Consider the following 26,877-nt stretch of genomic DNA (forward strand, 5'->3'; position numbering starts at 1 on the left):
AGGGGGTTGAGGGTTGGACAAACACCAGAGTGACTGAGCGACAGGCATTTTCCCCTAGGATGTTGCGAATTGTGCAATTTAAGAGATTAAATTGTTGTCCCTTCATTGTTGTGACGCCGTCGTTGTTGTTGCTCTTTAATCTTTAAACTTTAAAACTCCAATTAAAGTGGATTTAAATTGCTTGCAATTATTTTCGCAAGTAACTTTATGACTCGAACTCAATTTGCATAATTTTGTTAAGAATGTATGTAACTGTAAATCTGGCACATAATCAGCCGCAAATTCCGCATAAATTGAAAAGGTTTGGCGACTATTCAACGCACACTCCCATACATTCCAAAAAGAACAGGAAGTGTGCGCTCTGCCGCCGGAAGAGCTGGCTTCCTAAGAGATAAGGCTACCCACAAGCTCTTTTAAGGAAATTTATTTAGTTGAATTGAATTTAGTTAAAATTTCAACAATGCAACAAGTTTAAGAATTTAAGCTATAAGTAAATTCAAAACTTTAATGTGTTGTTAAACTTTTCCTAAACTAAAGTCTTCTAATTCAACACGAATAGAGTTATGAGACTAAACCAGACCGCGAGCAGTTGAACTGATCAAATAAATATTTTGACGTATTCTTATTTATTGTGAATCTTTGGAATCGAAAATAAAATAATACTTGGTCTAAACAAAATAAACAAAATCTAAGTCTAGTGAGTCTATTGCCAAAATTAACAGTCACTGACTCGCTGCTTTTTTAAACGAATACTCGTCCTTATGATCCCATTAAGACTTTTTGGAGTTTTAAGGAATAGACTTCATTCTTACAAAAATGGAAAATTGTAACTTATGCAAAAGTGTGTAATAAACCAAAAAAAAAGTCATATATATCCCATAATGTGTATATTCCGTATCAGTAAAACAAACGTAGTCCCGGCAACAATATCTCGGAGACTTGTAATACGAGCACTTCTTCCTAATGGACGGAATATCGAAGGATACAACATGATACGCCCACAATTTCGATCGGATTTGTAGCAAGTTCTAGTTGCGGCTTGTGTAAATCTGCTTACTTATAAGAAATTGCTGCCGTTATGTAGTCAAAGTGCATATAAAGTTTGGCTGCGTCCAATTTTAGCAGCGCGTTTGCTTGTAAATAAAACTTGAGCTATATAGCTTATCTTCATTTTAAGCAGAACGACTAAGTTAATATTATAGAACAGATATCCATATAAATATAGATTCCATTATAGATATAAACACCTAAATTGCTATTCCAACCACACGCCTCACTTTAGAAATTAATGTAATGGAAATTCTTCAAGTCTTCCGCTATTAGCGCCAAGTCCCTAATAGAAAATACAAATTATTTTAATTAATGAAAGAGCCAGCCATCTATTTACGCTCAATTTCTCCTCGTTTTTTTGAAGCTTTAGCTTGCTAGCTACAAATTGATTTATATATATTTTGGAAAGCACTAATATACGACTAATTGGCTGGCCATCGATCACGCCTACGTGAGCTCATTAAAATACCCATATACCAACAAAAGAAGTTGTTGTTTGTCTGGCATTTTGCCGAAGTCGAAGTTGCATGTGTAAATAATCAAGATGTCGGCATTGGTACGATGGATTTGAGTAAAGATACGGCAAAACAAGTAAAATACATTAGCTAACTAAGGCGAAATTGTTGCATATGGTATGGGTAAATACTAAAAATGTACTATAGAAAATAGAGTTCGAATTGTGTATTCAGTAAAGCAATCATAATGCATAGTGTAAACAATTCGAAAATTATGATTCGGTGTGTGGGTTGCTCTAAGTGTTCAATGACAAGAACAGATACGAGAGGCATCAAATTTTAAGAGGCTTAGCTCAATTAAACCCCCTGGGTAGACAATTGCCCAGTCACTATGCAATACCTTTTTGTTTTTCAATGAAGGGAGTGCTTTTGAGTGTTTTTGAGTTATTACAGGGGATGTCAGCCAGCATACTTTCATGTATGAAATAAAAGTTTTTCATTTTCAAAATGTCGGCTCACTAGAATGTGATAAAATGCACAGGGAAAATCATATAATGGATGTACTTCCCTTATAGCATATTAGAATTGAAGTGATTTTCGAATTTCATCGATAACTTTACAAAATTTATGGCCAAATCTGAACTTTCCTTGCTTAAGTGTTACAACCAAGTCAATCAATTGATGCAGATTAGGGATTTGGTTTGTTTTTTCAAATGACTGCCCGTGGTCAAGCCTCTTTAGCATTAAAATGAAATTGCTCATAATCCGATTTTCAGCAGCCAAAAGCCTAAATTTGATGATATGACAGCTAGTAAACTGACGAGACGCAAATAAAATTAAATTTACAGCCTCCAAATCCTGCCTGTCAATGTTAGCAAGGATACTGCTCTCGACCCTTTGGCTTAGTTTGGGTTGAAAGCACCTTAAAAAGCAATCACATGTCGAAAGCATAGCCGGATTTCCTTTTAGCTGCTCCCACACACATTTATCTCTAAGCATAAAATTGGCGTGAACATAAAAAAAGTTGTGAGCGCGACTCCATCTCTCTCTATCTCTCTCTTACACGCGCTTGTAAAGTTTGTTGGGCAACTTTGTCTTTACTTTTTGCTAAAAGTTCTGTTTGTGACGCGTTTGCCTTCAACTTTTCGCATACAATTTCATTTTTTTTTGACAGAGTTAAAGCTAAGAGAGCGTACGTAAGAGAGAACGCAAGAAAGTATGAGTAGCCAACAAAGGTGAGTGTTTAGGCAAAATAATTTATTATGAGCTACGGCATACGTTTAATTGAAACTAAAATATTTTTGATTAATTATAAGGCAAGCGAAGCAACAGCAACAGCAGCAGCAGTGGGCGACGCCAGCAGCGACGCTAGCAGCGCGCCAACCTTTTGTGTTCATACAATCAGCAACGCTGTTCGCTCTGCTTGTTGTTGTTGTTGCTGGCGCACGAGTTGTGTTTGCTCTCAAGGCTGTGGGTTTCATTCGGTATCATGCTGAGCGCTGCCAGCGTCGCAGTCGACGTTGTTTTCGTTGTATCTCTCTTCCTACTAACAGCACATGCTTATTATATACAAATACATACAAATGTATGCTTTGTACTCGCATTCGTTGCCTGGCTTAGGTATTCGTCTATCCGCTTTGCGCTTCGAATTCGCAGCGCTCGCTCGTTTGAGTTTGAGTAGTATGTTGTGTATTTTTGCCTGCTCTCCAGATTCGACCCTCACACACACACACACACACACACGCATGCACAATTTCGTTTATTTCGTTTGCTTTTGTTGTTATTTTCGCTTAGCTCGCCTTATGATTTTGGCTTGCATATGGCTTCGCTCGATGTCGCTGTGTGTGTTTTTTTTTTTATTTTCTACCCTCTGTCATTGCACACATCTTCGCTGCTCTGGCAACCAGTTTGTTGTGGCTTTGCCTTCGCCTCTTCGCGTGCTCGTTTCGTTTGCTTGTTCGCTTACATATCTTATAGCTTGTATCTCGGCAGCAGCAACAGCAGCAGCAGCCCTGTTGCCCAACTTATAAATCCAGCACATTACTTTTATTTCTGCTTTTCGTTTTGCCTTTGCTTTTTGCATTTGTTTGCTATTTACTGTCCTCTCTACATATCAGCATGCATGCATGTACATAGAGACATAAAGAAAAGCGTGTTGGGAAAATGAGGACGAGAAGCGAGACGCAAGCGAGAAAACTCATTATTATGCTTTGAGCGACAGTCAACGCTCGAGCTCTGCTTTTGTTGCTGTTGCTGCTGCTGGCGGCGCCGTCGTCGTCGTCGCTGGCGTTGACTGTGGCGTAGATAATAAAACAGCACATACAACATATACTAAGAGCAGGGTTGTCAAGTGCCTCACAGTTAAAAAACTAAAGTAAAAATACATTTTATGTATAGATTGTTTAAATTATAAAAAATTTAATATTTTGTAGAATTAAACATATAATAATAAAATTTCTATGCTTTTTAATCATATTAAATATGATTTGCAGCATATTTAAAAATTTCTGCAGCAAAGTCATATGTGCATATTTTCAAAATTTAACGCTTTTTAAAAGCTTAAGCTGTAAATTATAACAGACTTTGCATTTTTTTTTAAAATATTATTAAATTTAACGTTTGTTTCAGCTTAAGTACATATTTTTGAAAACTCAATACCTAAATTGCGTGCTGTTGACAACCCTGGCCTGCCTGTAGCTGCATGCCACAACCGCCAGCAACAGCTTAGGCAAGCACACACTCACACACACACACAAATGCACCTTTTCAAACACATGTATATAGCGTGCATTTATATAGAGGGCACATAAACATCTGCTGCTGCTGCTGCCGCTGCTGCTGCTGCTGTTGACGTCGCTTTTTGGTAATTGGGAATGGGGTAATGGGCAGGAGTATGAAGAATGAGAAATAATATGATGATGTTGTTGATGATGATGCTGCTGCTGCTGGCGTTGCTGCTGCTGCTCGTGACGTCACAACAATGCGTATTGGGAAAATCTACTGGTAGATAGACGCAGCTATGTACATATATCTAGCTATATGTATTTGTATCTATGTGTGTGTGTGTGTGTTTGTTGCTCGGCATGCGCGCTGCCTACATTCAACAATATCTATATCTTTAACTCGCAGCTCGTTTGCTTGGCTCTCGGTCATTGCTTGCGGGATTTGTCGTTTGCCAGCGCTCGCTCGGCGCGAAAGAGAGAAAAATAAAAGAAATATATTGTATGTAAAAAAGCAGAGCAACAACAACAAATGTCAGTCGTTGTGGATGCTACGCGACGCGACGTCGAGCAATCGGCAATCGGGCAACAAAACACAAATTAAACTTAAATGCCCCCCATTCACTTGGTGGCTGCTACCGGAGTTGAAGTCGTGTGGGTCTGCGCCACAGCCTCAGTCGCCAGCCTCAGTCTCCAGCCTCTTTGTGGCAAGCAGCACGACTTGTGGCTTGCCTCTGTCTCTCATCGTCATCCATCTGGGCACATTATTAGTTTCTCTTTCTCGTCTTGCATTTACTTTATATTTTTTCTTTTTTGTTGTTGTTGCTGTGGCGCTTTTATCGCATTTATTGCTGCACGGGGTCTCAATTAAGCTGTTAAGACCAGTTGAGGCCAATCTATCGGCGGAATTAAACCCAATCAATAATTTACGACGACTGCAACCTGAAACCGCGTTGCACTCCACGCCACGCCACGCCAAAACGACAGGATGAGCTCAATCAACAGCATGCTGACTGTTTTTGCAGCGGATCGTCTCGGAGCAGCACTTAAAATGGCGTTCATAAATGATAATGCCGCTTAAAACAGACGATGAATAATGCCCACCGAGACTGAGTAACCAAAGCTATAAACTCATATATGCCGGTTGCCTTTTTAAGCTCGCTTATTCCATAAGTAGCTAAGGAAAGGCAGTAAATGTGCAATGCAAATGTGGAATTTCTGAATAAACACAATTTTCCTAAGTTACATTACTAACTTCTTTGAAAATTATGCACAAGCCACTTAAGAGTCGAAAGATACAATACTTTTTGAGTTCTGCATTAATTTGTATTAGTTAATGTGTCTATTTAGTTTAAAAGTGAATTTGTACATATATAACTTCGATACAATTGAACCTAATTTAATTTTGTTCACCATTCTAAGCCTTTCTAAGCAGCAATAGCTATTAAAATATGGAATTTTTGAAAGAAAACTAATTTTGAAATTTATTTTATTTTTCAAAATTCTTGCAATTGAATAGACAAACCGCTTACAAACAAGAAAAGTCATAACTTTTTAAGCTGCGACTAAATTTGATTGAGTTACAGAGTTTTCAAAGTTAAAAATTCGAATTTTTCGTATTCAATAGTTGGTTTTTTATCTATATATATTATAAATTTTCGCATAACACTTTTGAAGTTCAACCAATTTTTATTTTATTTTTCACTAACCAGAAATATAGACGTACAAGAAAATATATCAAACATTTTTTTAATTTTTGAAAATGTTTGCAATTGAATTTACAAGCTGCTTACAAGTTAAGAAAGGCATAACTTGTTGAAATCCGATTAAAATTGGCTGAGTTATGGGTTTTTAAAAGTTGAAAACTTAAATTTGTTGTTGTCTATAGTTGAATAAGTTACAAGTTAATAGATATAATAAATAAATATAAATAATAGCAACCTTGTTTCTTCGCTTTAAACCCTACTAACCAAAAGCATAAACATACAAAAAAATAAAAAAAAATAATTTAGTTTTTGAAATTAATTAAAATCGAATACCTAAAAACGGACGTATGAGTTAAAGGGTTTTAAAAGTAAAAAATGACTGTAAGATTTTTAGTCAATAAATTGTCAACAATGTTTCCATATAATTTTGCTTCAATAGTATGAGTTCACATTGAGTTAATTACATATATTGACATAGCTTTCGAAATCAAATTTATGCTTACAACAAAGGTTGCTTAAGCTTTTCAAAGCAATAATCTTTCAAACTATATTAAACAGTTACCGATTAATTGTTATTCAAATCTTAATACCCCTAAACTTAGTCTTAAAGTTGGGAATTTCCAAAAGTTTAACTTGAATATTCACAATTTGTTTGATTACTCGACTTTATAAAGAATTCACATATAGCTTAAGCTTTAGACAATTTCAAAGAATTCTGAGCTAAGAATATTGAATCAGCATATGTAGATACATTTCTCATTTAATCTTTTGTACTTTGACCTACTGTTTACTAAATTTGCGTAGCTACAGCATAAAAAAATATCTCTACTGTTGAATAAATGGAAATCCATTCAAGAAAGGCTTTTAGTGCACAATCTTTAATGACAGGCCCCTTATATACATACAAACATATGTGTTTATGATGATTGAGCTGATGTGTCATGAGCTGGACATTGAAATGAGTCGTATGCGTAATGTGTGGCAAGTTGCAGCTGATAAAAAAGTAAGAGGCTCTTAGACTGTCTTGACAACTGTATTATACTAGAAGCTTGTATAAGTTTTATGATAGTTTAATCAAATGAAAGTTGCATAAGAAATGACGAGACAATTTATTGTTAATTGAAGTAGTTTTACTTTAAGTAAATTTAAGTAGAATTTGCTTAGTACATTTTTTCAAAAACTGCATAATTTTAAATTCAATTCATCATATCCAATCAGTAAGCTCCACTAGCTAAACCTATTCAATATTCCAGCTTCAAATCATAAAACACTTAAGCAACTTCAAATTATAATCACTTGGATTTTATACTGCTCATTAAGCCAAACATTTCTAATCTTAGCATGTGACAACTAATTAGATGATTTGCAGTTTGCGCTGCTTGTTGCTTTAATCAGCGATATTTTCATAGAAAGGAAGTGGCAAAGAAGCGGAAAATCCACTTAATGAGTATTCTAACGATTGCATTTGCTTTCTCTTACATTAGAGAAAGATAAATACTGCAAATATTGATTGCTGCTTGCCAAGATATAAAGATATGTGCACATATGTGTTTGATGTTTGGGTAACTCTCTATCTGTATCTCAATTGTTGTGCGTGTGTGTGTGTGTTCCACGCCTACGTGCAAAAATGCAATTTCTGTCAACGGAAATAATGAATTGCGTAGTGGGATGATTTGAGTTGAAGCACCATAATTACAGAATTTACTTGACGAGCTTTTGAAGTCCATGAAGTTGAAGAGCATAGAATTCGGAAACAATTACCGTAACGTTTCCCCTTATGCATTAAATTGAATTATTCATTTGAAAGGTAGGCACAAGTTTTAATTAAATCTGCAACAACTTCAAAAAACAAAGCGACCAATGGCATAATTTTTAATACAAAAGTTTCTTGAAATATTTTTGTACCCAATTTAGAAAAGTTTGTTACGGCTTTAGCGCAAGTCGCTTTGTTTATTATGTTACAGTTATTCAATTAAAAGACTGTCGAACTTTTCAAAGCAAGCAGCAGACAAATTATATTACTAATGCTTAATTATGTTGAAAAGATTTTAAATTTTTAGAGCATTACGATAAAGAAACATGTTTTACATTATTCTAATCAATGAATTGTACTTTCTTGTTAGTTGACCGTTAAACGATGCGATTTATATTTGATTGCCTAATTTGAAAGTGTTTACGACTTTAGTTAAAGTCTGTTGGATTTTATAGTATATGTATTCATTTAAAAAACTTTCCAAAAGAAGAATGAGGTCTTAAATTACATTAATAATGCTTAATTATAGCGAAAAAGTTAAATTTTTCAAACAGTTTTAATGTAATAACATGCTAATTTGTTATTAAAATCAATATATACATTATATTGACTAATAAATTAATACTTGACACTAAAATTTTCAACTATTGGCTTGAAATTTAAGTTTCTTGGTCTTATTTGAAGCCATTAAGGAGCACAAAGTCAGAAAGATACTTTCTGCTACTAATTATGCATTGAAATGTGAGAAATATCAAATAACAACTCCCGTATTACGCGAAATACTTTGGAATGCTAAAATTACATACAAGAATTTCAATAAATTTAAGCTCTTAAAAGTTGCCAACCCTGTGGAATGCATGGAAAACCATGTGTTACTAGATAGATGAGCATGTTTCAAAGGAGAAACAAACTTTGGAGTGGCTCACTTCATTTTTAAAAGGCTGCAAACACCACTAGACACCGATAACATGAGTGCATATGTATTTACTTAGGTACATATATAAATGCATTTTATACATAAGCGACGCTTAAGTACATAAGCAAACTCACTTTCAGCAAAGAACAAAGCCGCGCCAACTCAGCAATTCGTATCGAAAGACACACACACACACACACGCAGATAAATAATATATAAAGATAGCAATGTACATATATAGGCAAGCCAACAAGCAAGCGAACAATTGAGACAGCCGACAGCCCTTTCCTTTCACACAAATAAATGTATTGCGTGGCGACAGCGCTGCTGCTGCCAGCCGCGGCAGCGAAACAAAGAAGCAGCAGACACAGAGCAAAAAGAGCCGAAAAGGCAACGGGCATAAACGACAGAAATCAGATAGAGCGAGAATCAGTTTGAAAACAACTTCCAAAGAGAACGGTACGTACGCGCGCTCGCTCGCTTGCTTAAAATATTCAGAAGCAACGAACGAATGTGAATGTGTGGCAAACACAAAAGCAAACTCGCAATCCAACGACGCTTCGTGTGTGTGAGCGTGAGAGCGACAGAGCGCGCAAGTTGTACGCCCAGTGAGAGTTTGCGAGCGAGAGAGACGGCAGATGTGGCAGCCACTGAGAGCAGAGTTGAGAAAAAGAAAAACAACAGCAGAGGGAGGCAGTTGGCCGGCCGTCAATGTAAATAGGCGTTGCAGCTGGTAAATAAGCAGCGCAGCCAGCAGCAGCGAAACGCAGCTCAGTCGGAATTGAAACGTTGCCCTGAACGGACGTGCGCGCAAGAATTTTAACGAAATTTTTAATAAACACATGGATTAAGTGTAAATTAATAACAATTGCGTATAAATAAGCAAGCCAAAATATTATTTTTATGCTTGTATTAATTTGTAGTAAAGCAGCAACATTAAATGCAATTTATTTGTTTATAACAAATAGCTAGAAATTTCCTTTGTGTCGCTCGCGTGTGTGCCTGTGTGTGTGTGACAAATGCCGCAACAACAACTGTTATATACTCGAGCCTCTATGTAAAAGTCGCAGTCGCCGTTGGCGTCGCAGTCGCTGTTGGCAGCGCGTTCGAGTCTCGACAACGTTTTCTCGTTCGTGCAGAAAACATAGGGCAAAGTATAATACACAATAAAGGTGCACGCTAAAAGAAAATAACCAAAAGTGACAGCCGCCGCGCTCAAATTTCTATGTACTAGTGTGAGTGTGTGTATGTTGTGTAAAGCGAAGTAAAGTGTAAACGCAAACAGCTGAAGCTGAAGTAAAAAAAAAAGAAAAAAAAATCTAATTAAAAACAAAGTGAAGTTTTTATGCACACACATATACACTGATGCATATGCATGTGTGTGAATTGGAATTGTGAAAGTGTGTTATGTGCATGAATTTATGCCAATAGCTGCACTTTGTATAACAACAACAACACGCGTTTTGGATTACGTTTTAACAACAGCAGCAACATGAGCAAGAAATGCCGCCTAAATTAAAGGATTAGCAGTTAAAGCAAGCAGCAGGTAAACAGAGTAATAAAAAAAAAATAAAAGCGCGACTTGAAAAAATTCAAAAGCCTGGCGGCGTGCGCTGTTTAACGACTTTAAAACATTTTGCAACACTGGCAATGTCTGCCTGCCGGCCTCTGTCACAGATCACAGCTGTTGCTGCTCCCCACAACATACAGACAAACGCACTTAAGCACAACAGTTGTCCAAATAAAGCGCCACACACAGAACAGAACACACACACACACATACATACACCCCCTCAATGCTGCGCGCGCTCTTAGTTGCGCTCTCGCTCTTGGGCTCTCTCTATCTTGCTTGTACGCTGTGCTAAGTAAAAGAAGTTTTGTTAGCCATACAAAGAATAAAAATAAAATCATGCTTTGGCGCTATGATTGGCGACTTGACTTTGTGGCTTAATAAGCTTACAGACAGACAGTTATACATATATGTATATGTATGTTGGCATGTACATAGCCAAGTACATAAATTAAAATTAATTTCATGCTTACAAATTTAAAACCACTGTACCACACACACACATACAGACACGCTTACTTTAGTGTGGCCTCGCTCCGAGTATGTCACCCTACCTACGCGAGAGTTTTCAAGTCCGTTAGTTAGGCTATTGAGGCTCTCGTCGCTCCTTTTCGCCTGTTTTCAGTTTGCTTAACGTAGCGCACTTAATGCTACGCGAATGCCGCACATACTTTACGCAGAGCTCTCACGTGAAATTCCGCTGCTGCTGTTGGTTTGGGTTTTTATTTTATTTTTTTTTTTATTTTGTTGTGTGTCGTTGCTCGCATTATCCTTTTCATGTTTCGTACTCGCATTTTTCGCCGGCGCGCTGTCCCTGGCATGTTTTTTTATTCCTTTTTCTTTTGCCAGAGGTAGAGGTAAGGGTTAAGCTTGCGTGTGTGCACTTAAATTTTATGTAAAAAGGATTTTAAAGCAGCGCACACATACACGGACACACACCAATACATTTATATATACCATTCATATTTCCATTTATATAGCTTTGGTCTGTCGGACTGTGTGCGCGTTGGAGTGAGCTGGCTTCAGTTGCAGCCAAAAAGAGAGAGAGAGAATTGGACTACACAGAAAACTTTTTTGGAGTTTCCGATGTAAAAACTTTTTTTTTGCGCTCTGAGCGCGTTAAGGCAAAAACAACAACTTGAAATTGTTTTGCAAATACATTTAGCATGCCACATTCAACACTTGCCTGCCACACCGAAGGGAACTTCTAGGTTCAATGCGCAGCATTTTCATTTGTTCAAAACGGCACATAACCTAACTTTTCAAAGTGCTGCACCCCCCCAGCTCCCTTAAGTGCTATATGGCATGCATATAGCATTCCCATGGCAACTAAGCACATATATACTAACTAAAAGAGAGAGAGAGCGAGAGCGAGCAGTCGAGCGCGCCTTTTGGGGAAGTTCAATAAGCATCCATATTATCCATCGAATGATTGCGCCCCCTTTGAGCTCTGTTTAGTTTTTTGGAGCAAATGCAGCAGCTTAAGCTTTAACAGTTATGAATGTAACATGAGTTTCATATGAGATCGCTTGTTTACTTATACAGCAGCTAACTGTAAATCAGCTGTGTTTTAAGTAAACAAGCAATTGTATTCATTTAAGGTCAAAGACCATGCTGCACATTATTTTAGAGCTAACGTATAATTCTTAGTATTTGAAATTGGAGTGAGCTGTTGAAATATTTATAAATTTTAAGCAATTCTCAGTTTTGGCTTAAATAACAAAACCCCAGCTATGCTTCAGTCTATGGCGCTGACATAAATAAAACTGCGCATATTTGTTTTAGAGATTTGTTGTCTGGCCTGCATACATTCATATTAAATATTTACTATACATTTTTTATTCGCATTTTGTACTCAAGTTTTTTATCTCTGCTTTTTTCTTTTTTGTACTCTTTTTGCAGCAACAAAAGCGATTTTAGCGCGACGTTTATTATTATTATTTTTATTATGATGACGCCAGAGTCGAAGGCAACAACAATGGCGACAACAGCAGCGCCACAGCTGACAGCGTTGGCAGCAGCAGCGGCGTCGGCGGCGCCGTCGACAGCAAAAAGCTTTGTCAGCAATGTGAACAACAAAAGTAGCAACAACAGCAACAACAACAATAACAATAGTAGTAGTGCTAACAACAACAACAACAACAATGCTGCTAGTTGCAAAAAGCTGACAACTGTTGATAAAGCGCAAGTGCAAAAAGAGCAACAACAACAGCAAAAGCAGCAACAGCAGCAGCAGAAGCAGCAGCAACAACAAAAGCAGCAGCAGCAACAAAGCATTAAAGTAAAAAGTGAAAATACTGCAACAAAAGCAACGGAAACAGCAGCAAAAGCAATGCTAGAAACTAAGAAAATTAAGCTAGAATCAACAACAACAACAACGCCCACAGCAGCAACAGCAACAACAAAAGCAACTGCAACAACAGCAGCAACAGTTGCAGCTGTAACGGTAGCTGCTGGCACTACTGAGAACGCTTTGTCAACGCATAGTTCATCATCCAGCAGCAGCTCGTGCTCATCCTCTTGGTCCACAACCACATCAACCAGCTCCGAGGATGCCGTTGATGAGGAGCCCACAACTGATGAGCTCTCAATAGCAACCACAGCAGCAACAAAATCAAAAGCAGCAACTGCAACATCAGCAGCAGCAGCAGCACCAACTGCTGAATCAACAACAACTGCAATGATGATGACAACGCCACGCCCAGTGCTATTAACGGCCGTCAATCCGCACATCATCTGCCATTTGTGCAAGGGCTATCTGATCAATGCAACAACAATTGTCGAATGTTTGCACTCATGTAAGTACCAACCACAAAACACCACACCCCACACCACACCCACCCCACCCACTTACCAGCCCTTTAGTCAAGCCCATCCACTTGTATTTTGCAGTTATTAGAGAGTCGCGGCTAATTAGAAAACTGGCAATTGCCTAAGCCAACACTACAGACTGCGCTGCAGCAGTCAAAGTGTACCAAAGTCTATTCCAGAATCTGAGAGAGCGAGTTAGAGTAGGAGAGAGAGAGAGAGAGCAAGATGGATGTTGGCTGCCGCTGCAGACGACGCGCAGATGCTGCCTGGCGATAAGTTAATGGGCACATTAATGAGCTTCAGCCTTAGCATATACATTTAAATTTAGCTGCAGTATTCATTGGCTATAAAGAATTTTGAAGAAAGATGCGGCAGTTTCTTAGATTTTCGAAGCTTTCGATCAAAAGATTTAAAGTTACAGAAATAAGTGTTAAATTTGTTAAGAAATTCATTAAAATAGATTTAGAAGTTTCGTAGATTCAAATATCATAAAAATGTGTAAGATTTGTTCAAAAATGTGAAACATATTTAAGAAATATATTAACTTAGATTTTGTTAGAATTGTTCTATAAGAATTCCCCATATAATATTTAAGAAATGTATTTAGACGTTTCTTATGTTTTTTTTTAAAGAGCTTCGCTTGAGAAAAAATTCTGTTTCAAAAAATATTTAAGAAATCATTAAAATTTAAATCTTCTATAATATTTCAAAAATTCACTTGTTTCTTAATATTTTTCAAAGGGGAACATCATTGAAATTATGAGTTTCATATTTTAAAACATCTGATGCTCTTTAGTTAAATATTCTTGGAACTCCAAATTCATTGTCGCTTTCAACTTTGCCGAGGCCGCACTGTAATTACATATGTAACTTCCTATGCAAAGTACTTGGTCTAAAGATGAGAAACGGTTTTGCCTTTGGGGCATAAAATATATAAAAGTGCAGCCGAAGAGGTGAGAGCGGTGTAAAAATATTTCAACGTTATGATGCATGGTACATATGTCAAGAGTAAATAATTACAAATAGACAAGAGTCTGGTTTGGGAGTTTGGAGTAACTACTGAACCATAAATCAGACAAGTTGCAACTTGAACCTAAAGAGAGTGAGAGAACTTTAAAGGTTCTCGGTTGGGTTTTCTATGAAAATGTACATAACGAGTTTTGGTGTTTTTGCAATTTCCGTTGGCAGATTAAACAGAAGTCTAAGAAGTTAACAGATTGTTAAAAGTTTCCAGATCTAAATATAACAAAAACTAAAATTTTTAGTAGCATATTAAAATAAAAATGCAGAAAAATACACTAAAAACAACTAAGAGTTTTAAAAATATATTTCAAAAATTATTTTCAATTTAAATGAAAGTTTCTTAGATTTTTATAAAAATGCTTTGCATCTAGAATTTTCTAGAGTCCGATATTGAATTCCAGAAATGTATAAATTTGTTCTAAGCTTACTATAATATTTAAGAAAAATGTTTTCTTAATTAGCTCAGTTTTTAATCACTCAATTCTTAAGTTTAATACATTTTTCAAAGGTTTTGAGTTTGTAAATAAATTTTAAATGCTAGAAAAAATAGTTTTGAGTATTAAGTGCAATGCTTTTTGCTCTCTGTGCAGTTTGCTCTTTCATTGTTAACTTGTCTACACTAATCCACGCCTTGTTTGCCATTAACTGCATTAAAACCCGTTAACAAACTCGGACAATCGCCGTTGTTGGCTGCCAAAAATCTCTGTGTGTGTGTAAACCAATGTGTCAATGCGAGGCGCATTTAAAACCCAAAATGCCCTCACTACCAATTTTTTGCTTGGTCGCTGTCAACTGTGTGCCAGCAACAGCTGCTGGGTGCTCGTTTTAACTTTGTTGCATTTGGCAGTTGCCATGGAGTTACTCGAGGCCATTTGGTGGCAGCAGCAGCAGGCGGCAGCCAGCACCACCCAACCACATACATCAGACATACGCTCCAGTTGGCTGCGCTGTTACGTCTCTGATTTTGCTATATTTTTTTTCTTCTCTCTGAGTGACAGACAAGCGTAACAGGCGCAACGAATCTGTGTGTGTGTGTGAGTGCTTGTGTGTGTATCCCCCGCCCACAAGTTCGTACGCCCTCTAGGCCATGTCTGGGTAACTGCGTCCAGCATTCGCTTGACGCTCTGCCTGTCAGGACGAGGGAGTGAGCGACAAGCGGCAGACACTGGCATTGACATTAAAGTCAAAACAACTTTTTTCTACTTCCTCCTCCTGCTGCTCTCTGCTCCGCTCTGTTTGCCGTTGCGTGGGTGGATTTGACCGAATTGTATGCGCCTGGTATCTGGGGGATTTATTTTCGTCTATATAGTCAGTCTTACGTATAAATTTGTATTATATATCAATTCAAGTGCCTGCTTAAATCTGTCAATATGCTTAATTTGTTTCTGTTTGTAACTGTTATTTTCTCTCTCTCTCTCTCGCTAGTTTGTCACAGCTGCCTCATCAATCACCTGCACAAGGAGCGCTATTGTCCTCGCTGTGAGATGGTCATCAACAATGCCAAGCCCAACATCAAGTAAGTACAAACATCTCTTACATACATAGAGTAGAGTGCCTGCCACTGCCACTGACAACTGCCATTAGCTATGCTGCAACAGCAACAAGCAGAGGCTGAGCTCAGCATTTGTCTCGCAGCAATTAGAAGAATCCCTCTCAAGTTGCACAGCAAAGTTTTGCTTCCAAGTCGTAGTATTCCTTGCTATTTGAATTATTTAAATTGTTAGCCTGAGCATAAAATGGCTGCTGCGCAGACAAAACTTTTGTTGCATAAACCTTTCTGCTTGCCACTTGCTATTGCCAAAATACGCAATGAACCCGAAAATGAATGCCAAAAAGTTCATTACTCGACCACTCACTCCCCCCGTAACTTTAATAAACTAACAGCAAACATATTTTACATTTTCATTGAAATTCGCAAATATTTTACCTTGGCTCAAGGCATAAAAATACTTTAAAACACTAAAATTATTTGAAAATATTAAGCTGCTATTGCTTGAAATTTTAAAAAAGGAGTATATTAATTTAAAAAAATAAATGAATTGAAAAATATATAAAAAAACTTATTAATATTAAAACTTTACAACTAATTTTAAAAAAATTCATTTTACATGCAATTAAATAATATTTGTATTTTTTAAAACATTGACAATACATTTTTTAAAAACAATTTATTAATTTTAAATAAAATAAAAAAATAAATTTAAAGAATTTATTGTATCAAAAATTTTTTAAAGCTTTGAACAAATTAAATGTATTTAAAATTTAAAGTTTAATTTGGTAAAATTTCAAAATTACAGTAAAGCGATATAATTGTTTTTTAATTAACTACCAATAAATAAATTAAATTGAAAAGCTTTAACTAAAGCTAGTTACGACTTCCTAGCTGGAACTTCCTAAAAACCCAAACTCAAACCAGTTTAGTTGTAGTCCAAGCCAAAAAGTCTAGAAACCAGTTTGAGCCAAGTTCGAAATTGAAACACGCCTTGCTTGTTAATTGTTTTCAAAGTTAATCATGACATCGGCTCTTAATATAAACTTATTAACAGCAAAAACTTTATGCACAAAGTGAACTTTTGACACGAGCAGCTAAAACAAAAACCAAAACAGAAAAAAACCCTTCGAACCTTTTATGCTAAAAAACGTTTAAAAAAAAATCTTGTAGCTGTAGCTTGTTGCTACCATTTTTGGTTGCTGCTGCTTGTCAATGCAAAAGGGAACGCTGCCCTGTCTCACGACTGTCTGTGCCGCTGAATGGGGCACGTTGCAAGAGGCTGCTTTTCAGCTGCTGCTGCGGCTGCTGCCGTCGGCAAAAAAGTATAAAAAAAACTGAGCACAAGACCCGCCCGTTAATTATCTTTGGCGTTTTTCGATTTGGTTTCTTGGAACTGCGTGTCGTCGTCGTCTTTGCAGCAAAAGTTTCCGTTTTGCCAACTGATAAGTTGGGTCTGGTTTCCTCTTTATATCTCGCTATATATATCACTTGGTAGTTGTTGTTGTTGCTGGACTTGCAGTCATTTGTGTGTGGCGTGGGCGTTAGCCAACAATAAAAAGCAACATGGCCGAGACGACGGCCGGCCCAACAGGATTGAAAGCCTTTGTCTCTTGTTAGACAGCTACTTTATATTTTTTATATACTGCTCGCCAAAGATTTTCATTGCGCGCCCAGGTAAACAAATAAATAAAGAGATAAATGTATAGAGAAGAAAAACAAAACTGACGTCGCTTTGTTTGACTTTGTGCTGTTTTTTCTCTGGGTTAAACAATAAAGTTTTGCAATAAATTTAATTGGAGAGTCGAGACTACACACACAAAAAAAAAAAAAAATAAAAGCAGAGGCGCCACGTACAAAAACCACTTGCCGCTCAGCATTCCAGTTATGCTGACTTCACACCATTTGCTTTTGCTTTTACATTCATAGACATAGTCCAACCCCCAACCCCACCGCGCATTTAGACACCCTCAACTCCAGTCGAGTTGTTCGAATCGGTAACCCGCAGGCTTGTATTCATTATCTTTGCCTCGTTGCCGCAGCTTCAATTGAGCGAGTGAGAGAGCGAACGAGCGAGCGGTTCGCTTATCAGTAGCATTAAAGCTCGAAGAGACCAGAGCTCTTAAATTGATTCGCTTGGCACGAACGTGTTTTTCATTACGAACGTGCGAGACAAAAACGCAACTTATTGTTTATTTCAACTCGAGCTTGAGTTTCGGGTTTGGGTTCAAAGTTCGCCCACACCAAAGCAGCAACAGCCGAAAAAAAAAACTGTTTGGCAGCCCATCAAATAAAGTTAACCACAAAATCCAACTTGTGCCACAGCCGAATGCCAAGTTCATGCCAAGGTGCTTTATTGTACCTCCCACTCCCCTACCCTACCCCACCCCATCCCCAACTCTATCTCATGGCTTGCCCTGCTTGAAAGTTTTGCTGCAGTGCCCACAATTACCGCAACGAAAGTTTTGTGGCCATCAAAATTCTCGTATAAATATCCTTAGAAAGTTAACCGTTTTTCGAGGTTTTCTTGTTGTTACTAAGTCTCGCACTCTACGTCTTCTTCTTCTTCTTGCGCTTGGTTTGACCAGAGATAACTAAATCTGCAAACAATTTCAATGGCTTAAGCAAATGATATGCGTTTGCTTAGCACTCGAAGCCAAAGTTCAACACTAGAAATAAAAGAACCCGACACTTTTCCCCAACTTAAACTTAAGGTAATTGCTCTTAAACTCAAATTTTGGTACTTTAAAAAAAGTTATAAAACTCTTTATATTTTTTACTCCTAAGAAAATAAAAACAAATTTGAGAACATTAAAAAAAAGAAAGAGTTCTTGAAAACAAAATAAATATAAACCCAATTATTTGCTGGGTTTTTTTTCATTTATCAAATTCAAAACTTTCTTTAAAGTGGTACCAAATTATTTTTGGGATTTTCTATCAGAAATTTCGTACATTTATATTCATAACTTTCTTTAAAGTGTATCTAAATTATTTCCTGGATTTTCTTTTATTCGTTTCAATACATAAATTTATTTAAAACATTCTTTAGCGAGTACCCATATCTAATTTAATTGTAAGCTGCACATAACCTACAATTTTCGTTTAACCACCATATCTAATGCTAATGATATTAATAATATAAATTTTTATCAACTCAAAATCTCGACTATAAATGCCAGCAGCAACTCATATGCTGTATTTTTCATGTGTGTACCAAAAATCATGTGTCCCGTGCTATGTTTTATTACTTTTCCTACCCTCCGGACTTGCCTCTTCCTTGCTGCCGTCGAACTTATCTAACAGAATTTCTATAGACAGTTGGGTTTCTTTAGATGATTGAAGCGAGCGCCTGCAAAGATTTCTCAATGTGTCTTAATGCGAGTTCCTGTGCGACGGCAAAACCAAACCAACCTACCACCGATAGTAGCGCATGCCACATGCCTGTTGAAGCAATTTTTTTTTCTTTCTTTTTGTTTTTCTTTTTTTTTTTTTTTTGTTCTTGCTTCCCCTTCGGGTTTTGTTGCGTGCCATTGAAGCAATTGCATCTGCCACCTAATTTGTAGTCTTACTATATTCTATGCACACACACATATATATATAAATGTCTGTCTGTGTGTGTGTGCGACTGTCATGCGCTCATTTCCGCGCCAAGCAGCAAAGTCTGCGCCTGACTTTTATTTTGACTAATTTTTCCCGCTAGCTGCCAAAAGGAAAAACCAAGCAGCCAGCCGTCGCCTGTTTTAGCTCTCGCTTCCTCTGCCACTCTTTCTATCTCTCTTCCATTTGACTGCACACACACACATATATTAAACACTATCTTCGTTTGCTTTGCAGATCGGATACCACATTGCAGGCCATTGTCTACAAGCTCGTGCCGGGACTCTACGAGCGTGAGCTCATGCGGAAACGCGCCTTCTACAAGGATCGTCCACAGGAGGCGGCATTGGCCACGCCCGAACAGCGCGGCGATGATACCGAGCATTTGATCTTTAGTCCTACAGACGATATGTCGTTGTCGCTGGAATATGCAGACATTGGGTAAGTGCTTCTAAGAAAAACTTTGCATAAGAGATTTTGGACATCTTTTGTTTCGATCGGAGGGTTGCAATTAAGATAAATGTGGAGATTATTGCGAAATTGCAGAGAGGGTGTTCAACTTCTAACTAAAGTCAGTATAGAAAATAAATAAGAGTAGCGAGATATTTGCAAATTGGTAAAGAGAGTCTATATAGATAGGAAAAAAGAGTACCTTTCGAAATATTTAGAATGCGCTTTGAATTATTTTTACTAAAAGTCTTTTTATTCCTTATTTATTATTTTTATTTGTTTTTCGGGTAAAGTATTCCTTTTGGAATAATATAAAAAAACATTTTATGAAGAAAATCTTTTCAAGCGATAGAATTGAAGCAACCGTTGCTAAAGATTTCCGTTCTGCCCTTTTCCAACTCTTGCCACATTTTGCTAAACTTTCTCTTTTCATCCCTTCTCTTTATAGCGAATTGAATGGCGAATCTGATGTGGAATTCGGTGATACGCTGCGTCCGCGTTATCTGCAATGTCCGGCCATGTGTCGAGTTAGTCACTTGAAGAAGTTTGTTTACGACAAGTTGGAAATCAATGCGCAACGCTTCAATATTGACATCATGTATAAGGTGAAGACGATAGTGCTGCTGGATTATTATACGTTAATGGATATTGCTTATATCTATACGTGGAAACGCGATGCGCCCATGAGATTCTACTTTCGTGTTTATGAAGCACCCGAGCCGCTGATTAAACCAATGCCAGTGTTGAAGCAGGAGCTGCCCAGCAAGCCAAGCACACCCCTAAGTTCACCCACCGCCACCACAAGACCTGCCACGCCCATAGTTACGCCTGCTGCTGCGGTAACACCGCCGCTTGTGGCTATTAAAATTGAGCCCACACCGGTGCTGGAGGAATTCCGCGTGCTGCCAGCGCCCAAGCTGCCCTCGCCTAGCGAGCAATCGCTTAAGCTGGTTATTAATCGCCAGCTGCTGGAGAAGCATGAGAAGCTGTCGCCCAAGAGCAACAGCAGCAAGAGTTTGCCCTCGCCTAACTCCAATAAAGATTCACCCAATATCAAGTTGAAAATCGATTTAAGCAAGCAGAGCAGCGTTACTATAATCAACATGAGTGATCCAGAGCGCAAGGAAATAGTAAAGCCGCTGAAGCCTGAGAAGGAAGGACGCTCCAAGAGCAAAAAGGATAAGGATGGCAGTCCCAAGTCGCAAGCAAGCGCAGCTAAGCGACGCAGTCCAAGTCCCAGTCCGCTGACAGTGCCGCCTTTGACTATAAGAACGGAACGCATACTAAGTCCCAATGGTGTGTCCACCAGCAGCTCGACGGTGCTAAGTCCACGCAGCTTGCCGCTGGATGATCCCAAGTCGGAGTTCCTGAAAAGCTTTGCGCTGACGCCAATCAAAGTAAAGACAGAGACGCGTGAGTTGCAGCCCAAGAGCCAACTGGATGACAGCTTGCTAATGAAGCCACCAAGTGGGCTGGCACCCAAGTCCATAGCTAGCAGCAAGCGCAAGAGCAAGGAGCCCATTAAAGCGATATCGAAGAAACCGAAGCTATCACCACCGCTGCCAAGAGAAGACTTTAAGATAAGACTGCCAGCCACAACGCTGATGCCACCACCAGCAGCCAAACCGCCAGTCAAGAGCTTGAAGCCAGCATTTGCAACAATGCAGCAGCAGCAGCCGCAGTCGCCACAGCATGCGCCGCAAGGATTGCAAATGAGCGCGCCAGGCAATCGCACGCCCATAGCCAAACGCTATCAGCCCATACTGCCCAAGCAAACACGTCCCAATCCGTTTGCCAACATACCCAGCGATGTGAATCGTTTGCTTAAGGACGCAGGCACTGAAATCAAATCCATACAGCAGTCCAAGCCGCATGTCTATGGTCCCAAGGATAGCAGCAAAATGTTGCCGCCGCCAGCGCCACGTGCCGCGCCGCAGCCGCCGCAGGCAAAGCAGCAAAACAGCGCTGGCAACTATTTGAATCTGGCGCTTTACAATGCAAGCAAATCCAAGGGCAAGGAGGCGCCACCTGGCTGCCGCACGCCCATGTATACGCCCAATTCGCCCATCTACTCGCCCAGCTCGCCGCAATATGTGCCCAACTTTAATATACCCATAACGCCAAGCTACAAATATACGCCCAAGCCAACAACAACAGCAGCAACAGTTGCAGCAACAACAACAACAACTACAAGTGGCAGCAACAATTATTTGCAAAATATGCTAAATGGCAACAGCAGTTTGTTTCCTTCGCCGCCTGTAAAGAGCGCAGATCAAAATACAAATCCAGCGCCGCAGCCAGCGCGACGTGAGGAGGATGCGCCGGAAAAGCAGCAGGTCAAAGTTAAATCTTTGCTCAACAGCTGCAATATTAATATACCCAGCTCGCTGTCCATAACCATATCACGTGATAATGGCGAAGCTGGCTCAACCAGCAGCAATGCGCATGCCAAGCACAAGAGTCCGGTAAACAATTATATAGAAATTGTAAAGCTGCCCGATCAGCCCACCGAGCCAAAGGATGTGCTAAAGCCAGCGCCGGTTAAGCTGCCCGCAGCACCCAGCAAAGTGATACCCTCACCACAGCATTTAATGGCGCGTCTAACGCCACCCACGCCCATAACAACAACAGCAGCGCCCAAAGTATCACCCAAGCCGCTGGATAAGAAAACGCCCAGTCCGGAAAAGCGCAGCGCTAGCGCCAGCAGCTCGCCTGGTGAAAACAAGTCGCCCAAATCCGCGGGCACGCCTGCGCCACTTAATGGCGAAACTGCAGCCAAGAAATTCCGACCCATACTGCCGCGTGAGCTGGCGCCCAAGCTGCCGCAGCTAAGCGCCGCACAGTCAAACTTTAATATGCCCAAAAAGGTGCCACCAAGCAAAAAGTCACCAAATGGAGCCAACAAGCAAAGTCAAACTTCACCCAAAGCGGCGCCTGCTGCTACGCCCAAGAAGCTGAACAAGCAGCCAACGCCACCAGCAGCTAAGCCCAGCTTGCCACATCCGCATTTGCCCAATCTGAATGCGCCGCTTAGCATTGCCAGCAGCGCAGCCGCCGCTGCAGCAGCCAACCAGCTGGATTTGAGCAACTTCATCAAGGAGAATCTTATGCGTGCGCAAGCTGCACAAGCAGCGCAGGCAGCACAAGCAGCTCAAGTGGCGCTTTACAATTACGCACCCGCCATGTACAACTATCAGCAGGCGTATCTAATGGAGCAGCTCTCACGCATGCAGCGTGCCGGCAATGAAGTGTTCAATGACTATTTGGCCAAGCTTAAGAGCGCAGCGCAAAGCAGCGATGGCAGCGAACATAAGCCCACTGTTATGCCCATGCTGCCCACTGTGCAGCTGCCGGCCATAGCTGCTGCCAGCCCCAAGAGCTCGCCACATGCTGCCAGCAACACCAAACTTACAGCAGCAACACCCACGACGGCTGCTGCCAGCAGCAAAGCAAGTCAGCTTAGCCCGCGTCCACAGTCGGCGCAAACCAGCAATGGACACGCAGCAGCAACGTTGGCCAAAAGCAAATGAGAACAGACACCAGCACCCTTAGCTAACAATAACAACCCCGCACACTTGCTAATTATTATTTAAGTTACAACAGCGCAAGTTATTTGTTTTTAATTGTAGCGCGATTCAGAATCAAGTATACGACATGAAAGAAAATATATTTTGTAAAAATATTCAAGCTGTACATACATTAAATAATAAGCGCAGCCTTGCTCAAAGTATCTATATTATTAACTAAGCTTCACATTCACAACATAAGTTTTAAATGTATATAACACTTTGGTATCTATACTAAGCATTTAGTGTATATAAACTTAATTTTTATAACGCCGCATACATTTTCTACATTAAAATAAACTATTTATGTGAAAATTTAAATTCTATTGCATTTATTTTTAGTGTTTAGCCGGCAGCTTTAACAGGTCAGAAGGTCAATGCATTGCGTGTAAAGGTCGATTTAATTTTCATATATTGCCAGCTCACCCTCCCAGTCAGTCAGTCATTCATTCAGTCTATTTGTCTGTCTGTCCGTCCTTGTATCCTTTGGTATCTCTAATCCCTGCGCTGCTTGTCAAACTGCTTTTGTCTGTTGTGTTTTTTTTCTTCTTTTCTTTCTTCCAAATGAAAAATTCCCAGCGTGCATTGACAGCAGCAAGAGTGAGATAGCGTAAATAAAAGATTAGCCCGAGTTTCCTTTTGCTTTTCCTTTAGTTTTGCTTTGTTTTTCCTTTGCTTTTTGCAAGTTTCCGATTTCGTTTTCGAAAATTGGCAATTTTCATGCTCCCAAATGTTATCAAAAGATATAATGCATTAGCCTAAGGCCGCCGCAAAACGTTCGATAGGCCATTCAATAAGGGTGGCTATGAGGTGTGAATTGCTGTTGTTGAAAACCTCTCTAGGATTTATGACTTTGGTAAAACACTTTTATGGCTTGTGCGAAAAACTTTAACATTGAAAATTCATGCCAAAAAATTGCTGTATGTTTGAATAATTTATGTAATTCTGCGGTTGCGCAGCCAAAAACTCCAATTACAGTAATTAAGCAGAGCACCCCCAACACCCCCACCCCCACATCCACTTGGGGCACAGTCAACTCGTGCCAAGTGCGTCTCTCATATGCGGTCCCAACTGACTAAACAAGTTTTAATGCGCTTGGCTTTTAGCGCATTTATTCAAAACCATTTATAAATCATTTGTGTACTCACACAGACAGTCGAGACACACACACACACATACATACGCACACTCATGTGTGTTTAAAAGATATACAGCTGCTTCAAATAATTAGAAATGCAAAATTATTAAGTCTATATGCAAAAACAATTACGTATATGCACTCATTACAGTTAAAGCTGATGAACATTGCTTAACTATCTATAGATATTTTAATGGCATCTAGCATTCTAAGCTAAGCGTGATTGTATAAAATTAGCATATGCTGTAGCTAAAAGCAAGTTCATTATAAAACTCTTTGAAAATTTAATTTCAATCAATTTCTTCCATTCACAAGCTTCAAAGAAAATGTGGAGGGAAGGAGCAGAAACGGAAGAGTTCGTCTCAAGCGTTGAAGCAACCTCCAGAATTGAAAGCAAACCTTATCGAAGATTTATGAACACTTCCATTCAGGACATTTCCTTCTTTCCATTCGCTTGACTGTTTTCTTTAAATTTTAGTTATATTAATAATGAGTAAATAGCATTTGCTCTTCTCAACTTTATTTACACAAAAATAAGATTGTATAGTTCTCAGAAGCTATAGAGATTACTGTAAAGAACAAGGAAGAGCACTTCCGAACTTTATTTACTCAGACTCTAAAATCCTCAGAAGCTATCGACATTACTGTGAATATTTTCACACTTTATTGAAGAGTTGGTTTTCTGAAATTAAAGTTTATATCAACATTTTCTTAAAATTGAGTGGAAAGTTTCATTTCTACTAAAAATAAACTTTCCGAATTTAATACATATATCCAAAAAGTCGCTTATCTATGGACTTTATGGTTCTTATAACCAGAATGTCAATATTTCTACACTAAATTGAGAAGTTTACATTCTTAAATTATAATTTACATTGACATTAAATGTGGTAAACTACGTCAATTTCCATTGTCACCGAACTATGTCAAAAGTTCATCAATCAAACCCCAACCCATACAAAAATCGAAATTTCCCACTCTAGCTATTAAGCTATTTGAATGGGTTTCTGTCTAAGGCTGCAGCTCGTGTAATTGTAATTAATGTAACTGTATTGAATTACCAGCATCTACTATTGATATAACAACCTGCACGCAATAGCAATAGCAACAGCTTGAGCTTGAGAGCTTGAGAGTTTCCCCAAAAACAAATCTCACATAGAAAGTTGTCAGCAGCCAAGGCTTTAATTGAATTTGGGGGGTGTGTGCAAAAGTTTTGCTGGATAGGGAGCGATGACAAGGGCAAAGTTTTTCGTTGAGACTACGAGGTGCTGCCCGGTTTGCTACTAATTGCAATTTGTTTGGAGACTCTTAACTCATATCGTTGGCGCTTAAATGACGATTTATGTGCTTAGCATTTGTGTTATATAATGACGATAAATTTAGCAAAAAGTTTGTGGACACGGTAGGAAATTAAATTAGCAATCTAATGCTTGTCGTCACTATTAAGTGGCAAGGAAAATCAAAGTACGCAGAATGGAAAATAGTTGACGTACCAGCAGCTGAAAGCTGTAAACAAGTAAATATAACTTTTAAGTAAAGCTAACTTTAAAGCGAATTTTGTTTTGCATTTTTTATAAACGTACTCTAGGCACTCAGTTGACCCTTTTCTCCAGAGCTGTCAAATCAATTATGCTCCAGGCACTCCAAAGTGTATTACGCGCCACACTTTTCTTGATTTAATGTCATTGGTAATGGCACCTCGTCAGCCGTAATTCAGTCATGTAATCAGATGAAAATCCCAGCATTAAGTTCCAATTAGTGCACCATTATTAATATGCAAGGACGCAACGCAGGCAGCGACGGACGGACAAAGGCAGTCTGCCTGGGTCGTCACTTGAATATTTTTTTTTTCTTCTTCAATATATTTTTTTTTTTTTTGCATCACATCAAAATGCCGTTGGAGTAAGAAAAAAATGTGAAACCCAAAAAAAGTATCGGCTTACAGCTTCGTTCGTTGCTGCTGGCTGCTGCTGCTGGCTGCTTGGCTTTCTAGGGTGCGGGCATTTAAGCAGCCTCAGTCTCAAATCAAGGAAAAATTCTGAACCGGAAATAAGCATAATACTTGCATGAATTGCTAAAGAAACAGGACAACGACAACGAAATATATAAAAAAAAGTAAAGCAAACTGCGTTAGCTTAAATATTAAAGCGCTATTTGCTTGACTGCGCTGCTTGCTCGCTCGCTCGGTTGCTTTGCCCTCTCGTTCGCTCTCTCTAAGTTGGCATTTTGATTGATTCGAGTGACAGGCCAGGCCAAAGCAATTGAGTGCCGCTCAATGCGTTGAGCTTTTTCTTAAGCAGCTACTCGAAGCACAAATAGCGAATGAGAGAGAAAGTAAGCTAAGCAGAGGCTTAAAAGTCATTTGAAGCATGACTGCTCTTAAGACAGAGCAGCAGAGCAGCAGCCAGTGCAGTGCAGTTGTAATTAGTTGATTACACAAGAGCAACACTTACGTAGCTTCGGCGTCGCTGCCGCCGTCGACGCTACTCTCTGCTCAAACTCCAGCATTGCCTGCTCTCTTGCTGGCAGCCGCCGCCGCTCACACCTTCAACTCTCGTGTGTGTGTGTGTGTTGCGAATATGACGTTTGCATTGAAAATGAAGTTATGCCTGGCAATGATTTTTGTGTGTGTG

General features: G+C 39.0%; 1 protein-coding gene across 1 annotated transcript; it reads left to right on the forward strand.

The window, feature by feature from the left end:
• Positions 1–12,427: 12,427 nt before the first annotated feature.
• Positions 12,428–23,375, forward strand: LOC108597188 (polycomb group protein Psc). The gene is made up of 4 exons (XM_017983616.2): positions 12,428–12,968; positions 15,430–15,520; positions 19,328–19,531; positions 19,989–23,375. The coding sequence occupies exons 1-4, from the start codon at positions 12,503–12,505 to the stop codon at positions 23,068–23,070; spliced, it is 3,843 nt and encodes a 1,280-aa protein (XP_017839105.1). The 5' UTR covers positions 12,428–12,502; the 3' UTR covers positions 23,071–23,375.
• Positions 23,376–26,877: the final 3,502 nt, after the last annotated feature.

Source organism: Drosophila busckii, chromosome 2R (genome assembly GCF_011750605.1).
Source record: "Drosophila busckii strain San Diego stock center, stock number 13000-0081.31 chromosome 2R, ASM1175060v1, whole genome shotgun sequence".
In the NCBI taxonomy this organism is placed as follows: domain Eukaryota; kingdom Metazoa; phylum Arthropoda; class Insecta; order Diptera; family Drosophilidae; genus Drosophila; species Drosophila busckii.